This window comes from Fukomys damarensis, unplaced genomic scaffold (genome assembly GCF_012274545.1).
Source record: "Fukomys damarensis isolate Sample0158 unplaced genomic scaffold, DMR_v1.0_HiC HiC_scaffold_13, whole genome shotgun sequence".
NCBI classification, from domain to species: Eukaryota; Metazoa; Chordata; class Mammalia; order Rodentia; family Bathyergidae; genus Fukomys; species Fukomys damarensis.
In genome coordinates, this window is record NW_022900925.1 from 32,351,157 (window position 1) to 32,376,554 (window position 25,398).

General features: G+C 41.0%; 1 protein-coding gene across 1 annotated transcript in view; it reads left to right on the plus strand.

The window, feature by feature from the left end:
- Ca10 (carbonic anhydrase 10) overlaps positions 1-25,398 on the plus strand; it is a 476,615-nt gene that overhangs the window by 189,830 nt on the left and 261,387 nt on the right. Inside the window, exon 3 of the mRNA XM_010620196.3 lies at positions 14,978-15,120. Within this exon, the coding sequence (XP_010618498.1) occupies positions 14,978-15,120 (143 nt within the window). The remainder of the gene's footprint in view (positions 1-14,977; positions 15,121-25,398) is intronic.

Consider the following 25,398-nt stretch of genomic DNA (forward strand, 5'->3'; position numbering starts at 1 on the left):
CTGACATTCGTGTTATTTATCTGAGCAAGCATTACAACAAAGATGCATCCCTTGTATTTAAATCATGGAGTGGAAAGAAAGATTGTACTGAAGGGCAAAGACCCTACTGACCAAGAAAGTGCTTGCCAAGCATTGATTAGCATACTGGAAACATAAACATGAATAAGTAAGCAACTAACAATTTTATAACTGTTTGCAAAGCACTTCTACATTCACTTGTCATTGAATCTTTGTAGAGTGTTGTGTGAAAATGAAAAATACCTTTAAAAATGGAAACATAAATACCAAAACATATAGGCATTCTTCTATGTTCTAAAGTCATATCAGTCACCCTCAGGATTTCCTGAAGCGGTACTGTTTTATTTCTTCTTCTTCCAGTCTGATCGCTCATTGGATTGGTTCCAGGGCCCCTTTTGGATACCAAAATCCTCAGATGCTCCAGCTCCGTATGTAAAATGGCATTCTTATAATCTACGCAACACTCCCATGTATTTTAAATCCTCTGACCTAATGCAATATAAATATGCTATATAAATCGTTGTACTGTATTGTTTATGAAATAATGACAAGGAAAACGGTCTGCATTTTCGGGGCAGATGCAATGATCACAGGCTTAACTACAAGGTACGTGTCAGCAACGATGTAATATATTTTTTCTAATATTTTCACTCCATGCTTGGTTGAATCAGTGAGTCCAGAACCCTTTCAGGTTTAGAGGGCTGAATTTGGAAAGCTCAGAGTTTATTTCTACGTGCTTCTGCTAAAGTCTGACTCACAAAACTCTTGTCTCTCCTCCTATCCACTGCAATGTTCAGGCATTAGCTTTCTTCCTTTGGCTTGCATCGTGACTCATCTTTTTTCTTATTACCTTATCCTGCTTTACTTTTGCTATAAAACCCACACTGCGGTAGCTTCACTGGGCAACAGTGGTAAACAACAGCACAGCTCTGGTGTCAGATCTTTTCTCCCATTACCTCTGCGGAGAGGGATCAGACTCCCTGAGTAAATGCCTAACGCTGGGCCTACCATCCAGTAAATACTCGGTATAACAGCGGTCTTCCCACTTCCAACACTTTATCTCTTTTTTCCACCAGTGAGTATCAGGTTTTGATGAATTCTTCTCCTTTTTGTTTCAATGACGTTGAAGTGCGTATGGGTCTACCACACAGTGGACAGCGTGCTAAAGCATAGCAATTTAGACACAGAAGTCTGTTTTTAAGATACGTCCATTCTACTTAGGAAGACAGCACAGTGTGAACATCCAAATAAAATAATACTCAAAAATCACAGGGACGGGGCCTGTGACCCTACTGCAAGGGAGAAGCCAACAAGAAAAGCTTTGGCAGGAGTCACCTGAGCAGCACAGGCAAGCGGGGAAGACAATCCAGGGCACCTGAAAATGTGACACGAAAGCATGTTGGTAGAATTACAAGGCCCTCTGTAAGACCAGGAATCTATTTAGTTACTGGGTGGTGAAAAATGTCCAAAACTGTTAAAACTATTTCATTGCTAATCCACTTCATTTTAAATGTTAAAAAAAAATTAAGCTCTTTAGAAAGATGTAATTTTGGGGCAACCAACTCAAGAGCCACGTTCCAGAGGCATAAGCCCTGTACTCAGTTTTTGCTTGTACCATGTTGAAATTCCTGGCCATGATGAGCTTCCTTCTACTTAGCAAACGATACTATTTCCAAAACAATGAACCACAGAACAGTGCATAATTAATTTCAAATTATCTGGCATCTAACCAGGTCTCTAGAAATCCAGTGTGATGGCTTACGTAGTAAATGATAACTTCGTGACTGTGAATTCTACTGCGGACCACTGATAAATGTCCAGTCCTGGCTCTTCCTTGTCTGCCCAGCTCTCCAGTCATTTGGGGTCTGGAAGTGACTCAGGAGCTGAGGTATTGGAGGACTGTTCCAAAAACTAAGGGACATCACAATAGGAATCTGAATTAAGCTAATGGCAACTGGATTGGATGAGAAACATTTCAAAAAAAGAAATCATTGATACGATTTGGTTGGTGATGGAGTTATACAATAAATGCTTGCAAATTTTCCTGCCTGGCTAATATAAAATATGGCTTGCAACAGTTGAATAGTAAAGTTAAGAGGACAAGATAAATATGTTAGCAAAGTCACTATATCACAGACATTGAGTCTTGCATCTTGGTAGAAAAAAACGGGGATTTATTGGACCAGAGCAAAATCAGTAAAGGATCAATAGATCATTTGGACATTTTTGTTCCCTGTTTAATGACTGAATATGTTGTGTCTGGATGCCAATATTCTGTAGCGGCATGAAGATTATTTCTCTTGATGCCTCATAAAGATAACAGAGCTCTGTTTTGTGCAAATGATAAAAAAAAATGCCCTAAATACACGTCGGTTTCAAGACAGACTAGAACAGCTGGAAGCTTCTGTAGGATTACACTAATATGAACACAGTGGGGAACTGCAAAAAAGCTTAAAACCCACTGCAGGAATGGGCTATAAATCTAGGCTCAGCTGATCTCCACGTACCTCTGGGTAGTAGGGCTTGCATTATTGTCTTAACTTTCACCATTTGCCTACTCTTGACATTTATGAAGGGTATAATTTTACATGTGCATACAGAGAGATGGCAAGTTGAAAGGAGAGAGGAAGTGAAATGCTTACATGAGCAAAGAGATAAAGGACAAAGGCATCCAGATATTTTGCAGGATTTTAAAAGTGTTTCAGTAGACGTTTGAATTTCTAAGAAATCATTGCCTGATACTGTCTCAGTGAACTTTCTGAATTTCTAACTGCTAATTTCACCTATTTTCAGGGGCTACATTACTTTTACTTGGTGTTTAATTTTCACATCCCAACTAGTTTCAGTGTGAGCAGTATGGGCTCCATAAGCCAAGAGGAAGTAACTTTCGAACAAACTTCCGATAGGTTATATGGTTACTCAGAGACATCAGCCTGATTATTTTCCCAAAAGTCGGGTAGTTAGAAATAATTAATGGGATACTTTATTAACACACACTGAGCCATTCTACTTTTTGTGGTTTTTGATTTCCATCTTCAACAAACTAACTTCAGATTTTCTGTGCAACACCAACAATTAATTGCAGGAGACCATAAAAAAGCACCAAATGTAAACTAAGAAATTTAATACCAATGCTAGGCTAAATCTTAAACCTGAGAGGAACACATGGAACCATAGTGCCTATGTAAATCAGAATGTTTTATGCCTGATGGTGGAGTTCTCAAGAATGTGTCATTTGATTGACTAGCACTGATTCTGAGAAAGCAAAATATTGAGAACATGAAGGCAGCTTTGTTTGGCTTGGTTCTGTGCTGGGTCTAAGCCCTGCACAGGAGCAGAATGAGGATGGAAATTAAATATGGGATATGGGTTGACATTGCCAACTCAACTACACACTGGCTGAATACCCCTGGTAAGTACCCCCAACCCCTGGTTGGGTAAGTCACCCGACACTCTAACCTTCAAACCCTAAACTACAAGCTGAGACAGGTACCTGTCCTGGGGGGTCCTACAGTGATGAAGAACAGGATGGAAAACTAGCCCCTTACTAGTCTAGTGCCAGTGGCATACTCTGGGGCTTCATTACTACATAGAGTAGGCTGTGATATTTGTTGCTACTTTTTTCACTATTATTTTGGCGGATACAAGTACTCAACAAAACACATCCCAATTTTATAAATGAAGAGACTACAGGTCAAGAAAAGACATTTTTGGCTCAAGTAAAGGTGCTGGGATAGAAAAGAAGTATATGGTAGGAATAAGAACAAGGGGGATATCAGGATCTCTGAGGGACTGTCCCAGACCTCTGCCTTCCACCTTCTGCTGGATGTCGGCTGCAGCCCATTTGACCCAGCCTTCCCTCTGCTGGGTATCTTTCCAAAAGAATTAAAAGAATTGTATCACAGAGATATATGTGCACCCATATTTATAGCAGCACAGTTTGTAATAGCTAAAACTTGGAAACAGCCCATTTGCCCCTCAGTTGGTGACTGGATAAAGAAGATGTGGTTTTTCTATAAAATGGACTACTCAGCCATAAAGAATGAGAAATTAGAGTCATTCATAGGAAAATGGATGCATGTTGAGGATATACTCTTTGTTTGTGTGTGTGTGTGTGTGTGTGTGTTTGTGTGTGTGTGGTACCGGGGATCGAACTCGGATCCTTGCGCTTGCGAGGCAGGCCACCGAACCGCTGAGCTAAATCCCCAGCCCCTGAGGATATACTCTTAAGTAAAATAAATATGTCACATATGTATAAATACCAAATAGTTGCTCTGATGTGAAAAACTATGATTGTACATAAGATCCTAACGATATAATTGACAATGTGAAATAGGAAGAAAAGGGCTAAAGGTGTAGGGGAAGTGGGAAGAGTAGGGGAAAGGAAATAAGGGAAAAGAAAAAATATATGAGAAAATGAAAAAATGGAAATAAAGTATTTGTAAATAGGGAAGGGAGGAAGGGGTGAAGGGAGAGCAGGGGTAAGGGAAAAAATGAGAACCAAGACCTGTCATGTAAAAGTACAAGATCCAAATGATGAATGTAACTGTACTGTATACCTAAAATGTACTAATAAACTCAATGAGAGGAAGAAAAAAAAAAAAGAACAAGGGACATGATGTCAGGCAGCCTGAGATTTAAATCTTGACTTAACCATTTATCAGGGTTCTTGTTAATCTTGGGCAAGTTATTTATTATCTGTATGCCTTCAGATTCCTGTAAGATCCGTAAAAATCATGACAATAACAAAGTCTAATGCCCAGATGACTATATAAAGGAATATACAGAAAATACTTCAGATAGTGTCCAATACATGCTAAGCACTGGATAAGTGTGATTGCTATGAGGAGATTCAGAACCTGAATCCAGCCCTCTGGCCCTAACCACGATGTCATGTATAATTTACTACTCTTTTTTTTTTTTTCAACAAACATCCCCCAGAGCTTCTCTGACTATGCTTTCTATACTGAAGACAAGGGTACAAAGAATAAAATTTCCATTTGAGAGTTTTGGGGGGAAATAGAACAACCCTTTATCAGGTATGATTCAAATAAATAACAACCGAAACACATTAAGATGGGCCAGAGAAACAATCTTAAGTTCTCTAGACTGTTACTATTTAGAGTTCCTGGAATCACTAATTCTAGTAGACTTTAGAAACTAAATATGTGATAGAAATAGCATTCATTGAGATGATCAAATTTGGTTTGCTTAATAAATAATAGTAGGAATATTCACTTTTTTCTGGGAAACATCTTAGACCCCTGTTTCACAGTATGCATAAATATCAATCAGTGGTATATTTTGACAATGAAACTATAGAAAGTATAATAACAAAAATATTTTATGTCTTTAAAGACATTTTCCATCTGTATGACCCATAGTTGGATAGATCATTCTAAATAGGAGAAAATCCAGAAATCCATTAAAGAAAAAAAATTAATAAATCCATCCAACCATACAAAATTTAAAACACCAAAAGCAAGGTTAACAGTCAGATATTAAGCTAGAAAAAAACATCTATAGCACATAACAAAGAGTGCACATCTCTACAGTTTAAATGGCAGCCAAAACTGATACGGAAAATAAACAACCCAGAAGAAGAGGATCAGGAGGTAAAGACAGAGAACCAAAGAGCACAGGAGAACAGATCCAAGCTCAGCAGTAGTTATGGAATGCAAATCAAATCAGTGAGATGCCATTTTTCTTGTTAGAGTGCCACAAATAAATAAATACATAAATACATACATACATACATAAAGAATACTATCCAGGGCTGCAGACATTATGCAGAAATGGACACACTGCACAGCTGACAGCAGTGTAAATATTCATAGGCACAGCCAGCATCTTTTAATGTGACCCCCCACCCCCGCAGCACTTATTAACATAAAGCAAGCACTTACCTTGACTGAACAATGCAACCTTTAGGAATCGCGTCTGCTGTAATGCAAGCACTTAATAGAAAAAAGAATACATTTGAGGCTATTTAGTTCAGCGTTGATTTTAATGGTAAACGAACACGGAAATAACCTTGATGTCTTTTATTTAGGGAATGGCTGGATAAAGTCAGGCACATGCAGAGTGTGGAAGCCCTGTAATCTTACAGCCCTGTAGTCTTACGTATTGACGAGTAGCTCTATTAGGATTGACATGAAAGAATATTTATGGCACAATGTTACCTGGAACAAAAAAAAAACCAAACAAATATTTTCATGAAAAGGCCCTTTCCGAATGCACGCATATACACTTGGGTTTGCTTGTATGAACACAATGAACAATGTTGAAAGGTCCTAAGACACTTTCCACGCCAGTCTCCACGGAAGGAAGGAGAGGAGATTTGCCTCTGAATGTACACACTTCTGTATTGTTTGGCAGACTACCGTGCATTACTTTGTTTTGATTGTTTTTTTTTTTAATAAAAGGAACTCAGATTCTACTTCCTTTGTTTACCTGAGAAGGGACCTTGGGAAAATCATTTCACCCCTTTGAGTCTTACTTTTACGGTCTCCAAAATAACATAAGTATTACCTCCCAGAGTTGGGGGAGGACTAACGACGTCACATTCTTGGAGCCCCACTTTAGGAAACGGTGGATGATCCACAAAGGGATATGCACCCGCCGCCACTCCGTCCATTTCTCTTCATCCTCAATCGCCGGATTTCGCAGGGATGAAAGTCAGTTACCACACCGGAATCGAGCACAAATGGGGAGTTGAAGCTGCTGCTGTACAAACAAATGATCTGACAACTTCGAAAAGCTAAATTAAAATTGGCTTTCTCTGGAGTTAAAACCCTTTTGGATGACCCACGTCAATGATCCCTCTCCTCACTCCCTCCAAGCATCTGGCCACGGAGAGTTAAGGAATCAAGAAACTCACATGTCTCATTGATGCTATGAAATTAAGTGTCTCATCCTGTGGCCCAGACTCCCCTCAGAGCTCCTGGATGGGTAGTGTGCGCATCTGACAGCTGCTTCTTCTTACCTGGCTGCCTGGACCCTCCACCCTCTTTTTTATATCTGCTCCAGGCAGAATCACACGATCAGTGGTCACCCTGTTCTTCCTAGCAGCCTTTCCATCAACCCCTCCCGCCGGTATTTATTAAATACTTATTATAGGACCTATATGGAGCTAGACCTTTTATAGATAGGATCTTACTTAATCTTTCCAACAGTTATGTGAATAGCTATCCTATCACTTTACATACTAAGAAACTAAGGCTAGATATAAAATGTAGCCACCTACTCATGATTCCATGGCAAGGATACGGCAGCTTATAACTTTTCCCCTATGTGATAATAATTCAGTTGGAGAAGGAAGAGGAAGAGAGGAAGAAAGAGGAGGAGGAGGGGAGGGGAGAGGAAATTAAAAGATCCGGTAGCTTAAATCATCCTTATTTAATAGCAATTCAAATGCTATTGACAATCTATCTCAGTTGTTAGGACTCCTATGTCTCTCTGTATAGAAACTATTCCAATCATCTCGCCCTACTCTCTGTATTAAACTTTATGTGCACATACTTTTATTATACTACTTAAAAGCATTTTGTTAAAACTAGTTGTTACCTTGCCTATCTTCCCATCACACTGTCTTAAGAGTGGAGGCCTTTGATTTATCTTTCTATCCCTAGTCCATTAGTGATGGCCCATTAAGTTTTTAGATGAATGCACAAATTAATGATTAGGTGTTAAGCAGAATATATGTAAAGACTTAGAGATCCCCAGTTGAAAGAATGGAAGGCTCTAGTTAGAAACTCTCCACATACTGTAAGTCAGAGTCCCAGCCATGCAGAAAGGAGCCAGCAGCAAGGGGGTTAATGCCAAGGCCAATTCTCTCTATGAAATAAATCTCAAATCAGAAAGTGGCCAAAAGTCTGCAGCCCTGGGTATTTTAAACATGTTCGTTAATAATAGCTCAAAGTGGAGATTTATTACAGTTGAGAGTAGGGGAAGGGACAGTAAATCAGCACTGGGGAAGCAAAGAGCAAGAGAAAGACACAAGTTCTTATTTAAAATGTATTCATATGCTTTATAACGCCTAAATTAGAGATTGCTATATCAAAGTGGAGGCTTTATTTGTAGGATTGAATTCACCATAGATGTGCTTTAAACCAGTATTCATTTTCTCTACTTTCATCTGCTTTCCTTTGGCTGAAAAATTGGGGGCTTAGTTTATTGCTTGAAAACAAGAAAAGATTGCCTTAGCTGAGTCTCTTCAAGAAAATATGCTTTGCTTCAGATTATGACTTGTAAAGCATCCATTGGATCCTAGGAAAATGCTATTTTATTGGCACATATGTTGAAAAGAATAGTTTTAAAACAGTCAATTAGTTCTGCCTTTGAGGTAGAATTTAAACACACCCTAAGCAATTAGATTAAATTCATCTGAAAACCTATGTCCCCAACTGTTGCTCGGGAACCCATTCTTTTTCCCATTCAGACTACTCCAAGAATAATCAAGCTTACTCTTGGCTGTGTTCCATCCGAAACAGATACATTCTTGCAATTCATAAATCAGAACAGCTACTCTAACTCCTACAACCCTCTCAGTGAGTTTCTGTTACGTTAGGGTAAAAGGCAAATCCCCTGGCAGGGCCACACGGAAGGGGACAAAGTAGATCTGTGCCTGATCCGTCTCCTTGACTTCTCTCACCCCACCTTTCTCCTCGTGGTCCATCAGGCTCAAGTCAACTGAAGAAGTCAACTGACTGCTCTGTTCCTGGAACACAGAAAACTCTTCTTTGCCAAGACCTTCACTCTTCTCCCCTCTGCCTCAGTCACGCTCTTCTTGTTACTCTTCAGGAACTGTTCTCCCAGTCCTCCCAGTGTCTTCAAGATGTTACTTCCAGAGAGACCATCCCTGGCCATTCCGCCTAGGTTATGTCTCCCATCCTTGCTTTATTCTACACCTTTTTCTTTACTTTCATTACCTCCAAGGAATGCTTACCAAATGTTTTAGCTACATAGATAGACACATATAAACTTGTTCATCTCTCATAATCCTCACTGGACTGCAAGATACATGAAAATAGGATCCATGCTTATTTCATTCATTTACGAACAACCCAAACTGAAGACAATCCCAGGCACTGAGGCACTCTTCAGGAAACAGTTGCTATATTCATCCTCAGTGCCAAGCCTAATAAACATAGGTTTCCAGTCAACACTTTTGAAGTGAGTTTACCTTATTTCCCTACAACTTAGCGAAAGTGCACAAGAGCACCTTCTTTTCTAGTTCTGAGGGCTCCAGACAAACAAATAAGGAAGATGCCTTCACACATAGCATAACTTTGAAGAATCTTTCCTTGGATGAGAATGTCATCTTTTTGGCACTTGATATCAGACTTGAATCTTCCGTGCACTCCACCCCCCCTTTTTCTTGATGTATTTCCTGTTTTGGTGAGAACTTAAGTTGTTTTTTGCCGGGAGTTGCCAAGTAAGCCAGAGCTTTTTGGTCTCATGGGTTTGAACGAGCAGCTGATCAGTTTTTGCTTTGAGTTTGCCATGGCTCACAATTTCAGCAGTTGATAGTAGACACAGCACATCATTCATAGCTCACTGGACCCAGAGCCAGAAAACCAGTGGGGATTTGTAGTTTGTGGGAAGAATGGCAGCACTGCCCTGGGGGAAATGTTTTGGCAAAATGACACACTGCTGTGATGTAGCGGTTAAATTCCTTTGTTTTGGCTCTGAAAATTAATTTGCAGAGATATTCGAGTCTGTTGTGTGTTCTAGTTTATATGTAAATTAGAAGATTATGTGAAAAAAATGCCAAGGATGATAGAATTCAAACATTTGCAGGCCAGTTATCTATTAATCAATTAAAATGATCTTGAGTCAATTTTGCTTTTTTTTTTCCTCAACAATATGTTGCATCAATCAAACCAGGAAAAGGCATGGCATTATCAGACACACCACAATAACAGATGCTTTAAGAAATGAAAAGTTTAAAAATCTGACTTACTGGGGTACCCGTGGAAATGAAGAGAAAAGAATTCTACAATGACTTTCAAAGGTTGAAAATAGAGTCAGTGTCACCTCTCTCTACAACCACCCCCTCCGCTCCCAGAGGTGACATGAGAAGTCTATAAACCCACCCTATGAAGGGTGGTTAGGGATCAGAGCATTGGGAAAACTGAGAGTTCTGCCCACCAAGTCTGTGTGCATCCCTGCCCTGCACTTAAAGGCAGCCACTCAGGCCCAGAGCCAGTGAGTATTCACACTTCCTACCCTCTGTCTCACGGCCTTCATCCTCAGGCATCTGCCATGCATCTGAGTTACACCACGTTCGCAAATCTATTCCTGGTCCATTTGGTACCTGAGGTCCCTGGACTGGCTTTCAGCACTTTAATTCTTGCCCAGGCACTTAACACTGTTCCTAACTGTATTGATTTCTCTTGTTACAAGGAACAAAACCTTGGGTGAATCTAACCAACCCCAGCACACTCTCCCGAAAGAGGTCCGGGCACAGTGTTTCCCATCAGGCCTCCTTAGAGACTGACAGATGTGACCCCAGCCTTCCTTCTTGGCCTGAACTGAAGCGTTGTCCCTCCCAGACCATTCTGTCTGCTTTACCCCATTAGTGGTGTGGCCATTTTAAAATCCCACCTTCAGTTGATTTTCAAAGAAGTTTGCCTTGAACCTTTGTGAGTTGAAATTTATTGTAACTTACAAAATTTACTTTAAAGGTCACTTAATTTACTAAAAGCAAAATGATAGCAAAAAGCTTACAGGGTCATAATGATCACAGAACTCCCTGGCTATGATCGTCTGTGCACAGATAGAACCTGCTCTGGAAGGAGAATGGTTCAGTCAGAGAAGCCTCACGGCACTGGACATCTTGAGATCTCAGATCTTGTCTTTGCTCTGCTTTTCCTCCCCTCTACCTAGATGTGCGGCTATGAGTTGAAGACTCTACTCTCTGCCCTGATATCCTTAATTCCATGTATGTGTTTAGATCAGATGATCTCTAAAGTGGCTTCCAGTTCTGAAAACAACAGCAGCAATGAAACAAATGAACCGAGCCAAACCAGAACAAAACAAGGACCTATTCATTTATGGCTGATTTAAAAATCAGCAAGTCATTGGTGAGTCAGCTTAGGTGGCCCTTCAGAAGTGGACACAATGAGGTCCCTGGCTGGACATCACAGAGTGCTTCTTGGTTATTCTCTAATGTCTGAGCAGGTGGTTACATCAGAGGTACAAAATGTGATAGTGGAGTGGAGACGTAAAACCCCAAAACTTTGTCGTAAAGAATCCCACGCCCGATAAAAGCAATGGCAAGATGTTCACATAAAGTGTTTGCTGTTTGTGTGTTTGTGGGGGCACTTTCTGGAGGTGAAGTTTATTAGTGAGGCACAGCAGCATCTGCCCAGCCGTGCTGCCACATAATAATAGTGGTCCTCATAACACATTTATGGGGTTGGAATCATTTTTGTTAATGATTTTCATGGAGGTAGATGGAATGCAGTGTGCACCAGCTGTAACCATGTTTATCCTGCCGCTGCCTGCCACAGAAGCCCCCAAACCCCAGGCATCACAGACATCTAGATCATCAGAGGGTTTTGTTTCACAGAGCTTTGAAGGTAAAAAGGAGCCTTATCCATTTTTTAATTGCTGTAACACAATCACAGAGTGGCTGAATATAGCACAGATTTATTACCTACTGTTCTGGAGGTCAGACGTCCAAAATGATTCTCACAGGGTCAAAATCACAGGAACCTTGTGCTCTTTCTGGAGGCTGGGGGATTGAGGGGCGGTGGAGAAGCTGTTGTCTTACCTGCTCCAGCTTCTACAAGCCACCTACATTCCTTGGCTTATGCCCTTCCCTCAGTCTTCAAAGCCAGCAGACTTATCTTCTCTCTTTTTCTCTTTTTTTTTCAATCTTTGTATATTTTCTCCATATCTCAGACCCTCCCACCTCCTTCTTGCGAGCACTCTCCTGGTGACACTGGCTCCACCCATATAATCTCTCTATCTGGGGATCTTTAACTTGGTTACAATCTGCAAATTACCTTGTACAGTGCATGTTCAGCTTTCCATCACCGCCACAAGATGCTTGAGATAATCAGCTTAGGCAAACGAGAAAGGTTTATTTCGACTCACAGTTTGTGGTCTCAGTCCATCATTGGCTGACCCGGTTGCTCTCCTCGGCAGTGCATCACAGTAAGAGCCTGGGGCAGAGGAAGCTGCTCAGGCTATGGTGGCCGGAAGTAAAAAAGAAAAGGGATGGAGTCCCAAAATGGCCGCCAAGGCCACAGCCCTAATGACCTAAAACATCCCGCTGGGACCTACTCCTTAAAGCTTTTCACCCCCTTCTAACAGTGCCAAGAAAGGCCTTTGGGACACATTCCAGACGCAAACTATACCACTCTACCACACGGCATCACAGAGATAGGTTGTGACATCTTTTGAGGAGGGTCACTCATTAGCCTCCCTAAGAAGCCACAGAGACCAACCCAGGTCCGAAGGGTACATGACTTACCAGAGACCTCACTGCTACCCATGGCAGTGCAGTGACTGTGTCCTTTCATTGGCCACGTTTCCATGCATCACTGGCAAAGATAGAGGGGAGAATATCCTGAAGGAGCCTTTAATAATAAACCTGAATTTGTTGAGGAATGAGTACAAGAGTAAGCCAGTGATGGAAGAGGAGATCAGCATAGGAAACGCAGGCACTGGTCTTTTAAAATACACATTATTTTTTTTCCTCATTGAGTTTATTGGTACATTTTAGGTACACAGTACAGTTACATTCATTATTGGGGTCTTGTACCACTACATGACAGATCTTGGTTCTTATTTTTTCCCCTTGTCCCTGCCCTCCCTTAACCCCCTTTTCTCCTCCCCATATACAAACACCTTATTTCCATTTTTTCATTTTATCATATTTTTTTATTTTCCCTTATTACCTTTCCCCTACCCTTCCCATTTTCCCTACACGATTAGCCCTTTTCTTCCCATTTCATTTTGTCAATTATCTCATTAGGATCTTATGTACTATTATAATTTTTCACACCAGAGAAACTATTCAGTATTTATACACGTGTGACTTATTTATTTCACTTAGGAGTGTGTACTCAATACGTATCCATTTTCCTATGAATGAATCTAATTTCTCATTCTTTATGGCTGAGTAGTATTCCATTTTATAGAAAAACCACATCTTCTTTATCCAGTTTCCAACTGATGGGAAAATGGACCGTTCCAAGTTTTAGCTATTACAAACTGTGCACACCTTCTTAATGCAAGACCTTCCTTGTATGTTAGATTTGCTAGAACACGGGACTTTGTAAAGATATTATTTGCAGGGATAATATAACTGAAGCAATAAGAAACTAGACCACCAAGGAGGCACATGTACGTTTATAAAAGTTCTTGCTTTCACTGTTCCCTTTCCACTCTTTCCTTCTTTTCTTCTTTCCCTGCTTCTCTCTGTAACTCTGATCATTCATGATGCTTTGAAATCATTAGTGGCTACAAAGCTAATTCAAATTCTTTGGTTAAACTAGAGGGATGGAGCCATCAGAGGCTTGTCCCCACACAGAAAACCGAAATCAGTATCCACCTTATTTCACAATGAGATCAATCTTATGTTAGCACTGAAAATTTGTCTGGGAATCTGAGGAATTGGAGTTGAGTTTTCTCACAACTGCCCAGCATTGACAGAAGCAAAGAAGAGGACCGAAGTATCTTGGATTGAGTTGTGGGTAGACATACTACTATCCCAACTCTCCTCCCAAATGGTGAGACTTGTGTTTGGCAAATATTTTCTGAGACCCTCCTTATATCTCAGTTTTCTCTGCCCGAGTGATTGGCAGGAAAAATGGGTGCTGAAAGCTAAAGTCTGCATTAAATTCAAGTTTATGAGAGGCTGGGTATATTTAGCATGGTTGTGACAGGTTTCCTATGCTCGTGATGTCAAGAATCACCCCTGGCCCCACCCAGGAAAGGTATAGGTGGCCCTCACCTCTAGTGTCATAACACACTCAACTTCCTGGTGTATTTGTTGTCCTGTGCCTACCTGGCTTCCTCTTAATTCAACCTGACCAGGGACCCAGAGCTGGACTTGAGATAGGAGTCCACTTGACATACTCAAGGGCCCATGGAGGACATACGGTTCCTAGACCTCAGTGGAAGCACTGAGAGTGGCAGTTAAGGGCGAAGATATAGTTTCTTCCCTGACATGCAAACCAGTAGGCTGTTACTCTGCATGGCTCTGCTAACTTTCTCAGATAGAAGAAAACAATACCGGACATTCCATAAGATTTATCGTAATAGATGGCTTAGTGTGATGCTGAACACAGCAGGCAGCTTTCCTGCTTTCCTTTGGATATTTGCACTCAGCACACCATGTCATTTTTTTCTGCCTATCAAATCATCACGTTCTTCGGCTGCTGGAACATTAGGTTAATGACACAGTGCTGATCCAAACAAAGACAGTGTTGATTCGCCACGCTCCTGTCTGGTGTTGATTGAGGGTCATAAAAATAATTCTCTCCCTCACTCCTTCTTGACAACCCACGGAAAAACGCCTTGTGTATGTGGAAGGACACATTCTTTGAAAAGCATCAAATGCCTTCTAGATTAGACAAGGTTGATTCTCACATCATTCCTGCCAAGTGGGAAAACAAAGTGTCAGTCCTGGAGTTACTAAATATTTGGTGTGTCTTGGACACGTAGAACTGATGTGGTTTGAAAGATGACTTTAGCACTCAGGGATTAAAGCTAACTGTACTCGACGAAGAGGACACAGGATGAATGGGCCTGCAACAAGAAAATGTGACCTCAAGAGACCATGACTGTAGGTCTTAGAGAAACTGACCTAGATTCAGGCCTGGAAAATACCATAGCAACTCCCAGGGATCTTCATCAACTGGGACATTTTAGCACTTGGTGTCATAGCTCTTTCCACATTGCTTCTGCCCTGCCTAATTCTATCCTCTCTCTTCATTTCTAGTTCCTTCTTTCTGGGGATTGGTGAACTCAGCTTGGAATCTTTGCTCTGTGGGGAAACGGCAGTCTCCGGTCAACATAGAGACGAGTCACATGATATTCGACCCCTTCCTGACGCCCCTTCGCATCAACACTGGGGGAAGGAAGGTAAGCCATCACCTTGGTTCAACCCTGAGGCCAAAGACTGGAGTCAGTGCTGATTCTGAAAGCTGACCCAGCAGGTCTCCATCTGATGTGGTTGTATCTTCCACCTAGCAATACCACTAAACTCAGGCCCACTATCAACAAAAATAATTATGTCTAAGTTGTGCTTTCTTTCCCCACCTAGTCAAGCTCTCATGCTTTTAGTTATTGTGCACCCCCGGAGGTTGCCTGAGACGTTATCCCTTGGTACCCCATGAAGGCCTGAAAAAACAGTTGTCTCTCCTGCATATTATGCTGGAAAATCCTTCCTCGGAGACTCTTTACTGGCCTTCTTTTAACCTCAATAAAGTGGGGGAATAATTGAATGAAAGTAAAATCAGATATTTATCATCCTGGGAGGAAAAACAAACAACAATCACCTTAGATGATTTATAAGAAAATCAATAATTAATCTTTGTAGGGGAATCTTGCTGGCTAAGAATCTTCCCTCCTGCACAGAAATGCTGAGCTGTACTCGGCGATTCTCACACCTGACTCCCCCTGTGCTCTCTTGTCCCTGTGATGAACTCCTGCTTAATTTGTGGAAGAGCATGGTGCCCGCAGGGTCTTCTCTTTGCTGGGATCTGGTGTGTTGCTCCTGCTGACTCATTTCTGTTCGGCTACCATTTACTGTTAAGAGGGGGCAAGTCGGGGTGGGGGGAACCTTATGCACAGAGAAAATTGTGTCTAAAGGTGATCGGGATGTGACCTCAAGAGGACTGAGGAATCATCAGTGTGCAAACAATTAAGGGTAAAATCATAGACAACTTTTGTTACTACTGGAGGCTGATTGATGGTCCAGGGCTTAGGCTCAGTGGTCTCTGATCCCTCTTCCTCTCCTGTAACTGTTCACCACCCTCAGCCAGGAGCTTCTAAGTCTTATTTGCCCCCTTTGAATATATCAGCATGTTTGCTCCCACATAATGGTCACGCACGGGTCACAACCTAATGTCTCACCAAACAGTGTGAGTGAGTTGACTCAGGTCACAAGGACCGTTTTAAAAGAAACTGCATGAGAGACTGAGACATTTAGCTACGCTGCATTGGTGTGCTGTTTTAAATATGACTTGAGGTCCTGTGTAGGTCATTGGGTTGAGTGCTCTGATTCTGCAGAAAATCAAGCTACTCTAGTGACTCCTCCATGTATGGTTTCTTTATAACCTAAAGAAAAGTGGCATAGCTTCTACACACACCTCTCTCCAAAACCGTGTGTCTTTTAAAGTCATGAGCATGTGTAAGCTTCCTGATCAAAGTGTACTGATCAGAGTGTAAGAAGGGAAAGAGGAAACCCTGACTTTTAAATGTTCAGTCCCTCTTCTTTCTTGGAGAGGATGAGAGGAGACAGTTGCATTCTAGGCAAAGGGGAATGCAGTAAAAGCAAACAAATAGCCAGGGACAGAATGAGATTTGGTGCCTGAGTTCCAGAAATCACCTAGAGGCTGCCCAGCAAGGCTAAAGCTCAAAGACCAAAGAGAGGGGAGCTTGCAAGAGTCTGGGATGGGGGGATGGAGAAGGTGGCAGACAACAGATCCTGAGGCTGTGGGAAGGACTGGATCTTTTTCCTAAGAGTTATGGCAAACACCTCAAGGGGTTTTTTTTTGGGGGGAGTGGTTTAAAGTATGCATAGACAGTGCAATGGGAAAGATGGAAAACAAACAGAGACAGTGGATTTTTATTCCACCGTCCCTTAGATCATCTTAGAGAAAAATGCTGATGTAAATGAAAGAAACACATTTTAAGGTAGCTTCTCCCTGAGAGACTGGGGGATGGCCTGGTGGTAAAAGTCCCTCGCACGTCATGATGTTTGCTACTGTTGTTCTAAGTCTTTTTTTTTTTTTAATCAGTGTTTTTTTAAATCTTTCCAAATTAGTAAAGTGTACCTGATCCAAATCAATTTTCAGATGCAATGGAGCTTGGGATTTTGGAAACATTTATTTTGATGATGTAAATATTTATATCTGGCATGATATGTGTTGTCAGCAGTTTGAAGAGCTGAGAGCTGGCTGAGGTACCCTTCATAGTTATGAAAACTGGGAAATAAAATATAGACCCCAGCAGGATGAACTACCTGGTGATGAAATGCCTCTACTTGGTAGAGTAGAGTTAAATCATATTTGCAAGCTTTTTTAAAAAAAATGGCATATAATGAGTTGGAGACTTGTTTTAGAAGCAAGGATTCAAAATATTGCTCTAAATTTAGCTATTTGCTTTAGAGATATGTCCAACTGAAAAGTTGGAGGCGCCACCCTGATAGGCTGGAGGTTCTGTAGAATTTGGTCACGATGCCACATTTTGAAGCCAGAGATGAGCTGGGTGTCAGGAGGCCAACTGCACCCAGTAACTAGGTATTAGTATCACAGTGTTGTTCATGCACACGACTCCTTCCAGCATGTGCAAGTGTCCTGTGCACAAAACCCTGAAATGACTCTGCCACAGCCCCTAACTCTGGTTATCGTGTTTGTTGTAGCACACTTGACCTGACATGGGGTGCAGATGCTGGGCTAAAGATTCTTCTTAACATTGGCTATGGCTGAAATTCAACTTCAACGCAAGAACAATTAGCAGTATTAATCTATGAGAATCCAGATGCATTGTGACTTGGGTATAACAGAGAATACTTTTTAATTAAAAATGATGGAGAGCAGGAAAGGAAATGAGAAAAAAAAGAAGAATCGAGACATATCACACACAGGTACCAATTCCCTATGATAAACGTGATTGTTACACATATCTGAAAGCTACCAATAAACTTAATTAATTTAAAAATCCCCCAAAATGAGATTTCTTTAGCCTTTTGCTTATTTTCAGCAGTAGTTCTTAAGAAATGTTTTTGTTTTGTTTTGTTTCTGAAAAGGAAACATTTTTACTTAGCTGTCCATATCTGACACATAGGACTCTTGAGGATGAAATTCAGAATAATTGTAGTTTTCTAAATGACCTTCTGTCAAGGTTGGTTTCACGCAAATATAAGCATCGTAACTGTGAACCCATCTTCCACCCTTGACCCTGCCCCTTATACCTAACTTCTGCTTTCATGATTTGGAGCTAATTAATCTGTTCTAAATAAAGCTACTAAATCAATCCAAGATTTAAAAAAAAAAATGACTGGCAGACTTTTAAGGGCATCCAATACCGGCTTGGGGGTATTCCACAAGGTCTGGAACCTCTGGGGAGAAGGCAGATGGTGGAAACAACTTACTGCTTGGTCAGATTTAACAAGCCAGAGAGGAGCCTGAGCTCCAGCAGTCCATACATTGGTCTCGGCGAGCTCAAGGAAGCAGCCGTCCCCAAATCTGTTCTGAGTGGTTTTTGTTTTGTTGTTTTCTTTTGTTTTCTGATGAAGGTCAGGAACACAGTTCTTGGGGAAAGGCTTTAGGGGACCTCCCCACTGTTGTCAATAGTTTGCTTTTGACTTCTGATCACTCAGAGCTTGCGCCAGAGCCTCAGAAGGCAATAAGGAGCATATATATTGGGTGAGTCCCAGGAATTTTAGTAGAGGGACCCCTGACAGCCACCCTGCCCCAGAGGGAGGAGGGGAGGGAGTGACCAGCAGAACCCAGCAGCAGAGAGAGGAGCACCCGACCTCCAGTGGGGGAAGCAGGCAGCTCAGTGCAACCCACGGGGAAGGAGCGTCCCCTCCCTCTCCTCTCCTGTGCAAAGGAGTCAGGCACAGGAAGCCTGTGGAACCTGTGACTCAGTCTACCTAATCCAGCCTCCAACCACAGAGGCAAAGGGACAAGCGGAAGACACAAGGCACAAAGCCGCAGGTGTATCCCTGTGCCCATTTCCACATATCCAGCAAAATAAGCACGGAGCAATAAAACTCACCATGACCTATAAGATTAGGTCCAAACTTGCTAAGCTGGTGTTCACAGTCCTTGCATTTCAGCCCCAAATCTCCTTTGCAGACATTATCTCACTTATGCTTTGTGTACCTTCTGTGCCCAGAGAGACTAGAAAAAATGAATACATCTCTCCTTTTCCCGGAGTCTGTGCTTGGGCCACGATGTATCCCTCACCTGATGTGCCTCAGGATTCCTACTCCTACCTTCACACTACTCACCAATTGTGGCTCCATACCTTCTCCTCCATGAATCTCCTCTTAGTTTCATCAGCTGTGAAGTCACCATTCATTTAGCTTTACATGGTTTTTTGTTTGTTCGCTTATTTGCTTTTATTTTTGAGACTGGTTCTCACTGTGTAGTTCAGGCTGGCCTGGAACTCTCTATATAGCCTAGGCCAACCTTGAACTTGGGCTCCTCCTGCCTCAGCCTCGAGTGCTGGGATTCCAGGTGTACACCACAGTGTCTGGTTTCATTTGGCTTGTTAAATTCCTTACTAATGTTTCTGACAGGATTTGAGCCTTGACTTAAGAGTATATTAGCTCTTAGATGAAGAGTTCCTCAAGGTAATGGTTGACTTGAACTGAACCTAGGTTATCCTTGATTATCAACACTCTCTAGAATTGGTCAAAAGTCACTATAATTCAAGGTGGGGAAAAGGAGGGGAGCCACCAGGATGAACAATGACTTGGCTATCAACAGAATCAGACACTAAGACTAATCTGCAGATACCGTGCTTGTCATGAAATACTGATATAAGTTGAAAAGTAAGGAACATGAATCGGTTTTGTGTGGAAAATTATATGACATCTCTATTTTTATATTTTCCAATGAATCTCATTGCAAAACTCAAGTGGCCATAGTTAATCATTGCTATACCTGGCATGTTTACATTGCTATGTTCTGAGACCTTTTGTGTGTCATACACTTATGCTACTCTGAGAAGCTTATGATTTGTGGTGTATTTAGGGAAAAGATAAGATACATAGACATTCAGTGGCAGTGACTGATTTAAATAACTATTTGAGATAACAGTGGACTGGATATTGAAGAAGCTGTGAAACGATTCATTAGCAAGTCGTTTGTTTTGACATTAATTTTTAATGGGGATAAGAAATTGGAGTAGGATGAAGGAAGGTTTTATAGAAGTGAAAGGATATGAACCAAAGTGAAAAGGTAGATGGGATGAAATATTGTTTTCAACGGGGTCTTCAAATGTCTAAATGATCTGGTTCCATGTGTGAAAGATTAGGAATAAAGCAAAGGTGAGTTCCTTTCTTTATATAAACACGTTGCTATGGTGCTGGTGTTTATTGGGTAACTAATTTTGACTTTCATAGACAAATATTCTGACCTATTTGTAACTCGTTAGCTGTCTTTAAAAGACTACGAGCCATGTTACACTGAGACTGTGATATGGGAAGAGTGAACATCATTTCATGCATATTTCTGAAGAAATGGGTGAAATTCTTATTCATCTGTTTTTTCTTAACTTGATAAATTTCTTATGGCAACTTTCTCAGAAGAAAACAATAAAGGTTTGTTCATTTGTATCTGATTCTAACCAACAACAACAAAAGAAAACTAATGACATGATATAACAGTAACTATAAGAGAAAGAAAGTATATTGTCTTAGAAAGTATAGCAACCCAGGTAAAAAGAAATGCTAGACAGAGATGGGAAAACTTCAAAAATCAGGTTTTAAAATACCATAGTCTAAATAGAGAGATGATCTCATTGCTTTGTGGGAGAAGACTCCAGAGGACCGGGAAGCTCTTAAAAATGAAATTATGGTAATACAATTACAAACGACGATACCAGAAAGAAAAGAACTGGTAGGAGTGAAAGTTACAGATGTGGCAGCATGGGGAGCTTTGTGAGAAATAATGCTTTTAAATGGTATGTAAGAGATATGAGAGAAGGGCTTACCGCCAAGAAGGACGCAGGGAGAAATGATTCTTCTAAATGGTTTCAGCGAGAATAGGGTCAAGAATAAATTAAGGCTTCCAGAAATAAGAAAAGACTTTTAAAAGTTAATGTAAGAGGAAGCAGGGGCAGAAAGATCATGTAGAATTCCATGGAGGGGGGGTGGACAGATGTATTTGAATTTGAGTTGCAGGACTCTCCGGCCATATGCAAGAGGCTTCATCTCCCTGTGTGTCAGCTTCCTCATTTCTAGAAGTGACTTAATAATGGCGCCCATTTTCTCCATTTAAAACACGCACTTATTGGCAAAGTTACAATGTGACTGGCAGAGATATCGGTGGCATAAGGGTGGCCAGCAGAGAGAAGGACGTGCTCACCAATTGTTAGTTACTATCAGAGGTGTGGTGATTTTTGCTACGTTGAAACCACAACTTAACTTCCGTTTGAATGTCTTTGTCAAAGAAGCTAATGCACGTGTTAAAATGAATAACAGATGTGCAGTGATTGCAATTATGTGGATGGCAAATGAAAAATACCAAGCCACCCTGCTAGTACCTGTGAGCCAAGAGGGTGAAATTCCATGCGCATAAAAGTCAAGCCTTGTTGTCAACGTGTATTTATAAAGAAACTTCCCAGATTCAGGCTGTGGAAAGTATGCTGGGAGAACTCTATATGTGACAAAGAAAAACATTTTGAGAGTGATGGCTGCAGACCTGAGGAATCTCTTCCCTACACAGCCTGAGGGACAGAGAACAGAGCCCCAGTGCTCGGGAGACCTTTGGTCCCGACTTCAGAATAGGAACTGAAATTCTGGGAAAATTGAATGACTTCTTCCTGTTTTCACTGAGACTACAGGCAAAACAAAAAGCAAACACGCAAACAAGGATGTAGTAGAAAACACTCAAGCATCTGATGAGAGCTTTGACCCTGAGCCCCTTCCCACCTGGAAATCCTTTAGTGTTTAGACAGTTGGAACATTGTTTGTCTCAAAGGCAGTTCCAAAATGAGGACTTACAAAATATATGAAGCCTCCTAAAGGAAAACTGCCTTTAAAACTGGAGCAAAGTTGCACTGTTCTTCCCTTCCAGACTTCTATCAAAACTATTTCTCTAAGTTTCAGAAACAGGTCTCATTTTCCTTGGGCATGTTTTGCTGTAGGTTTGCTACAGTGAAGAATTTGAGACAAAATGAATGCAACAAGAAAGGATTTTGCTTAATACAAAGAAATGAAGTGAAGGCAATTGCACTGTACTTAGAGCAGAGTTTCTGCAGGGAGTGGGAAGTCTCAGTGGGTAGCAGGGAAGTGATGTAAGCAGAAGGAGAAAAACTTAGATGCTGTATTCTTGGTCAGAAAATTAATTCCGTACATAGAGGTTCTGTTGTGGGTTTCTGCTTTTCGAGCACCCTTGCCAGGCTCAGATCTGGGCTGAGGATTGTTGCCCACTGTCTTGGCAGCTTCTTGCGACACCATCCAGAAAATCATTGCCGAGTCATTAGGCAAGTCTCCCAAGAAAACACCTGCTTGCTGGCGTTAGTCTTTTATAAACATAACTCATTCTCACTTTGCTCCTCTGGTGAATATTAGAAAAGATTTTGTTTTGCTTTCCCTTCCTGCTCCTTCCTCCTCCCTCAGTCCTTGTCCCAATTTTCCCTCCCTTACTCCATATCTTTCTTGCCCTCTTACATACTTCTCCCCTCGCCAACCCTCCTCTCCAATCTCTCCTCTTCCTTCCATCTTTTGCTATCCTCTTTCTCCCATCCCTTCCTCTCTTCTCCTAGTCCTACATTCATATGCAAGCAACCTGTGCCCTCTCCTTCTGCGTCAGAAAAGAATCCGTTTTCCTCTCTCATAGAGCCCTTTAACTACACAGAAAGATCATCAATTGTATGATTTGAGTGGCAACATATAAATGAAGGAAAGTTCAAGTGATCCTGAAACTGAACACAGCATTTATAAAAGAATCTGAGAAAGATTAACTTGAGATGACTAATTAATTTATAGGCAGATGAATTCCTGGAAGGAAGAATGTCCTCCAGGAATCACAAAATTTACATATCCATCAAATCATACCACAGGACATGGCACCCAACAGATAAACTATAAGGGACCAAAGAGGAGAAAAAGAAAAGGAAAACCCATGACCTGGTCTTGAAAGACTTCTTTCCAGCTAATTTCATATCTCACCGGCCCAGGAGAAGTGGTTTTATCACTATCAAGAAGATGAAACTCAGCCCAGCAACTAAGAAACTACAGAAACAGTCATCTGCCCAAGAGAAATTTATAATATCAATATTAAGAAACTCATATCAGTTTCACTGATATGAAGGCACTCCAAGAAGGCTCTGAAATTAACCAATTTTCCTATAACAAGCCTTATCACTTGGCTGGGTAAATCAGTAGAGCTGCCCTGCATGAACTCTGGGAACCTGGAATCCTAACAAAGGAAACTCATTGCCTTAGACACTAGATATTTTTGGTCTGAAAACAGAAATAAAAGTAATCTCCCCACTACCTTAGAAATAAAGGAGGAATATTGTGTTTGAATGACTTAAAAATGCTCATTTTCTTCTACATTTTCTTTCTGGAACAAAAGCACTAGATGAAAAACCAAAGACTGGACTGAAAATACAATTTTTAAAATCTCAGCATAAATACATGAACAACTGAGCAACTATCAGACTTAATTTTTCCTATGAAAATTTAATGTCACAAAGATAGAACTTTATTGCTACTTGAGAGATTAAGAATAGCAAAACTAAACAGTCTGTTTCTTTCCCATAGCACATATTTTTTAACGTGATCTTTGCTGTGTAATATGCTAGAGACAAAATCCAAAGTACAAATAATGTTAAAATTAGTCATTTAGCTTAACATCTGTTTTTCTCAAACCATAAACCCACTATGTAATCAGAAAGTCAACAGTTTCATTTTGTTAATGTTAGCAATGGGTATCCAATTCTCCAAACAGATTATTTGCCTGTTTTACTCAGATATTCATCAGATATGACACTTAATCTGAAATTAGTCCATTCAGCCCATAGCTGTGAATTATACCAGCTACAACTCACACATAAAACATTTACATATGATGTCATGTGATGAAGGTTCATGATCTCACTTTTATAGTCGATGGAAATACACCCACATGGTTTTCTGTGTTATGTACAAGAGAAACATGCCAAACTAGCAGTATCTCCCTTGCCTGAAAATGTTTCTGCCACCTTTTCATCAATTCCCAGAACATCTAAAAAGCAGAGATATTTATTTATTTGTATTTGCTTTTGACATATTCAGAGACTATTTTTAATTAGAAAAAAGTCACTCCTTCACTTTTTTAGCCATGTAGCTATTTTCACTAATATTTAAACATAAACACAATTCTCTATTTGGGCAATGATAAAACAGGCATCCACGACATAAATCATAGCTCAGTTGCTAGATGATTTTAAATTTAGAAATAGGGGCCGGGGATTTAGCTCAGCAGTTTGGTGGCCTGCCTTGCAAGCGCAAGGACCAGAGTTCAATCCCTGGTACCAAAAAAAGAAAGAAAGAAAGAAATTCAGTGCTTGTGGATTTTTAAGTTATTCATTCAGAGCACGTAAAATAAGATAGAGTAAGATTGTGGCCCAATTATCAGGTTAAAATAAGTGTTGCCTCACCCTTGCACGGTCCGATGCTCTCTAAGACCAGGCGTAGAGGCTGAGGTGGAGATTCTTGGCCAACTGATTTTTCCGAAGAAGTGTTCCCAAGAGAAAACAAGGAGAAGCAGGTCAGGAGGAGGAGTTCAGCAGGGAGCTCAACTGGACTCCATCCATAGCCAGATCCCACAGAGACCCCCTTGAACATAGACAGCCCCACACCGCTATCATTCTGTCCCCATCCAGGGACCGGGAAGCCACACTTCAGTACTTTCTAAGCAGGGTATAATCTCCAGGTATCCCCAAGCAAGGTGAACCTTAACACAGTGGTATACCGCAGAGTCTGCTGTACCGGCTCTCGCCCGGTGTGTGTGCATCCCTTCCCGCCTCCTCGCTGAGTGACACCAAGTTGGTAACTTAAAATCCATCATAGTAGGAATGTTCACAACACAGAAACCCGGAGTAGCAGGGAAGCCTTAAACTGATAAATGGAAGATTTTTGTGACCATCAAGGCATCAGGCAAAAACCACACCGTGTGCCAAACTAATTCTTACAAAGGTAAGGGTAATATAACTTCTAGGAAGCAATCAAGTAAAAATCGACCGAAAGAAGAACTGAAGGGAGGGAAGAAGAGACAGAGTCTCGTATGATGATATCTTGGATTATTTCATACACTCAGCCACTGCTCGGCACTGTCTTCCTCTTGACGGTGCTAGGTTTCAGCAACAAAGTACGCAACACTGTACACTCACTCTGTAAACACATTCAAAGGCCCAAAGCAAGGAAATCGGGAAAAGCTTTCAGGCTTTATCCTAAATATTGCCGGTTAATTG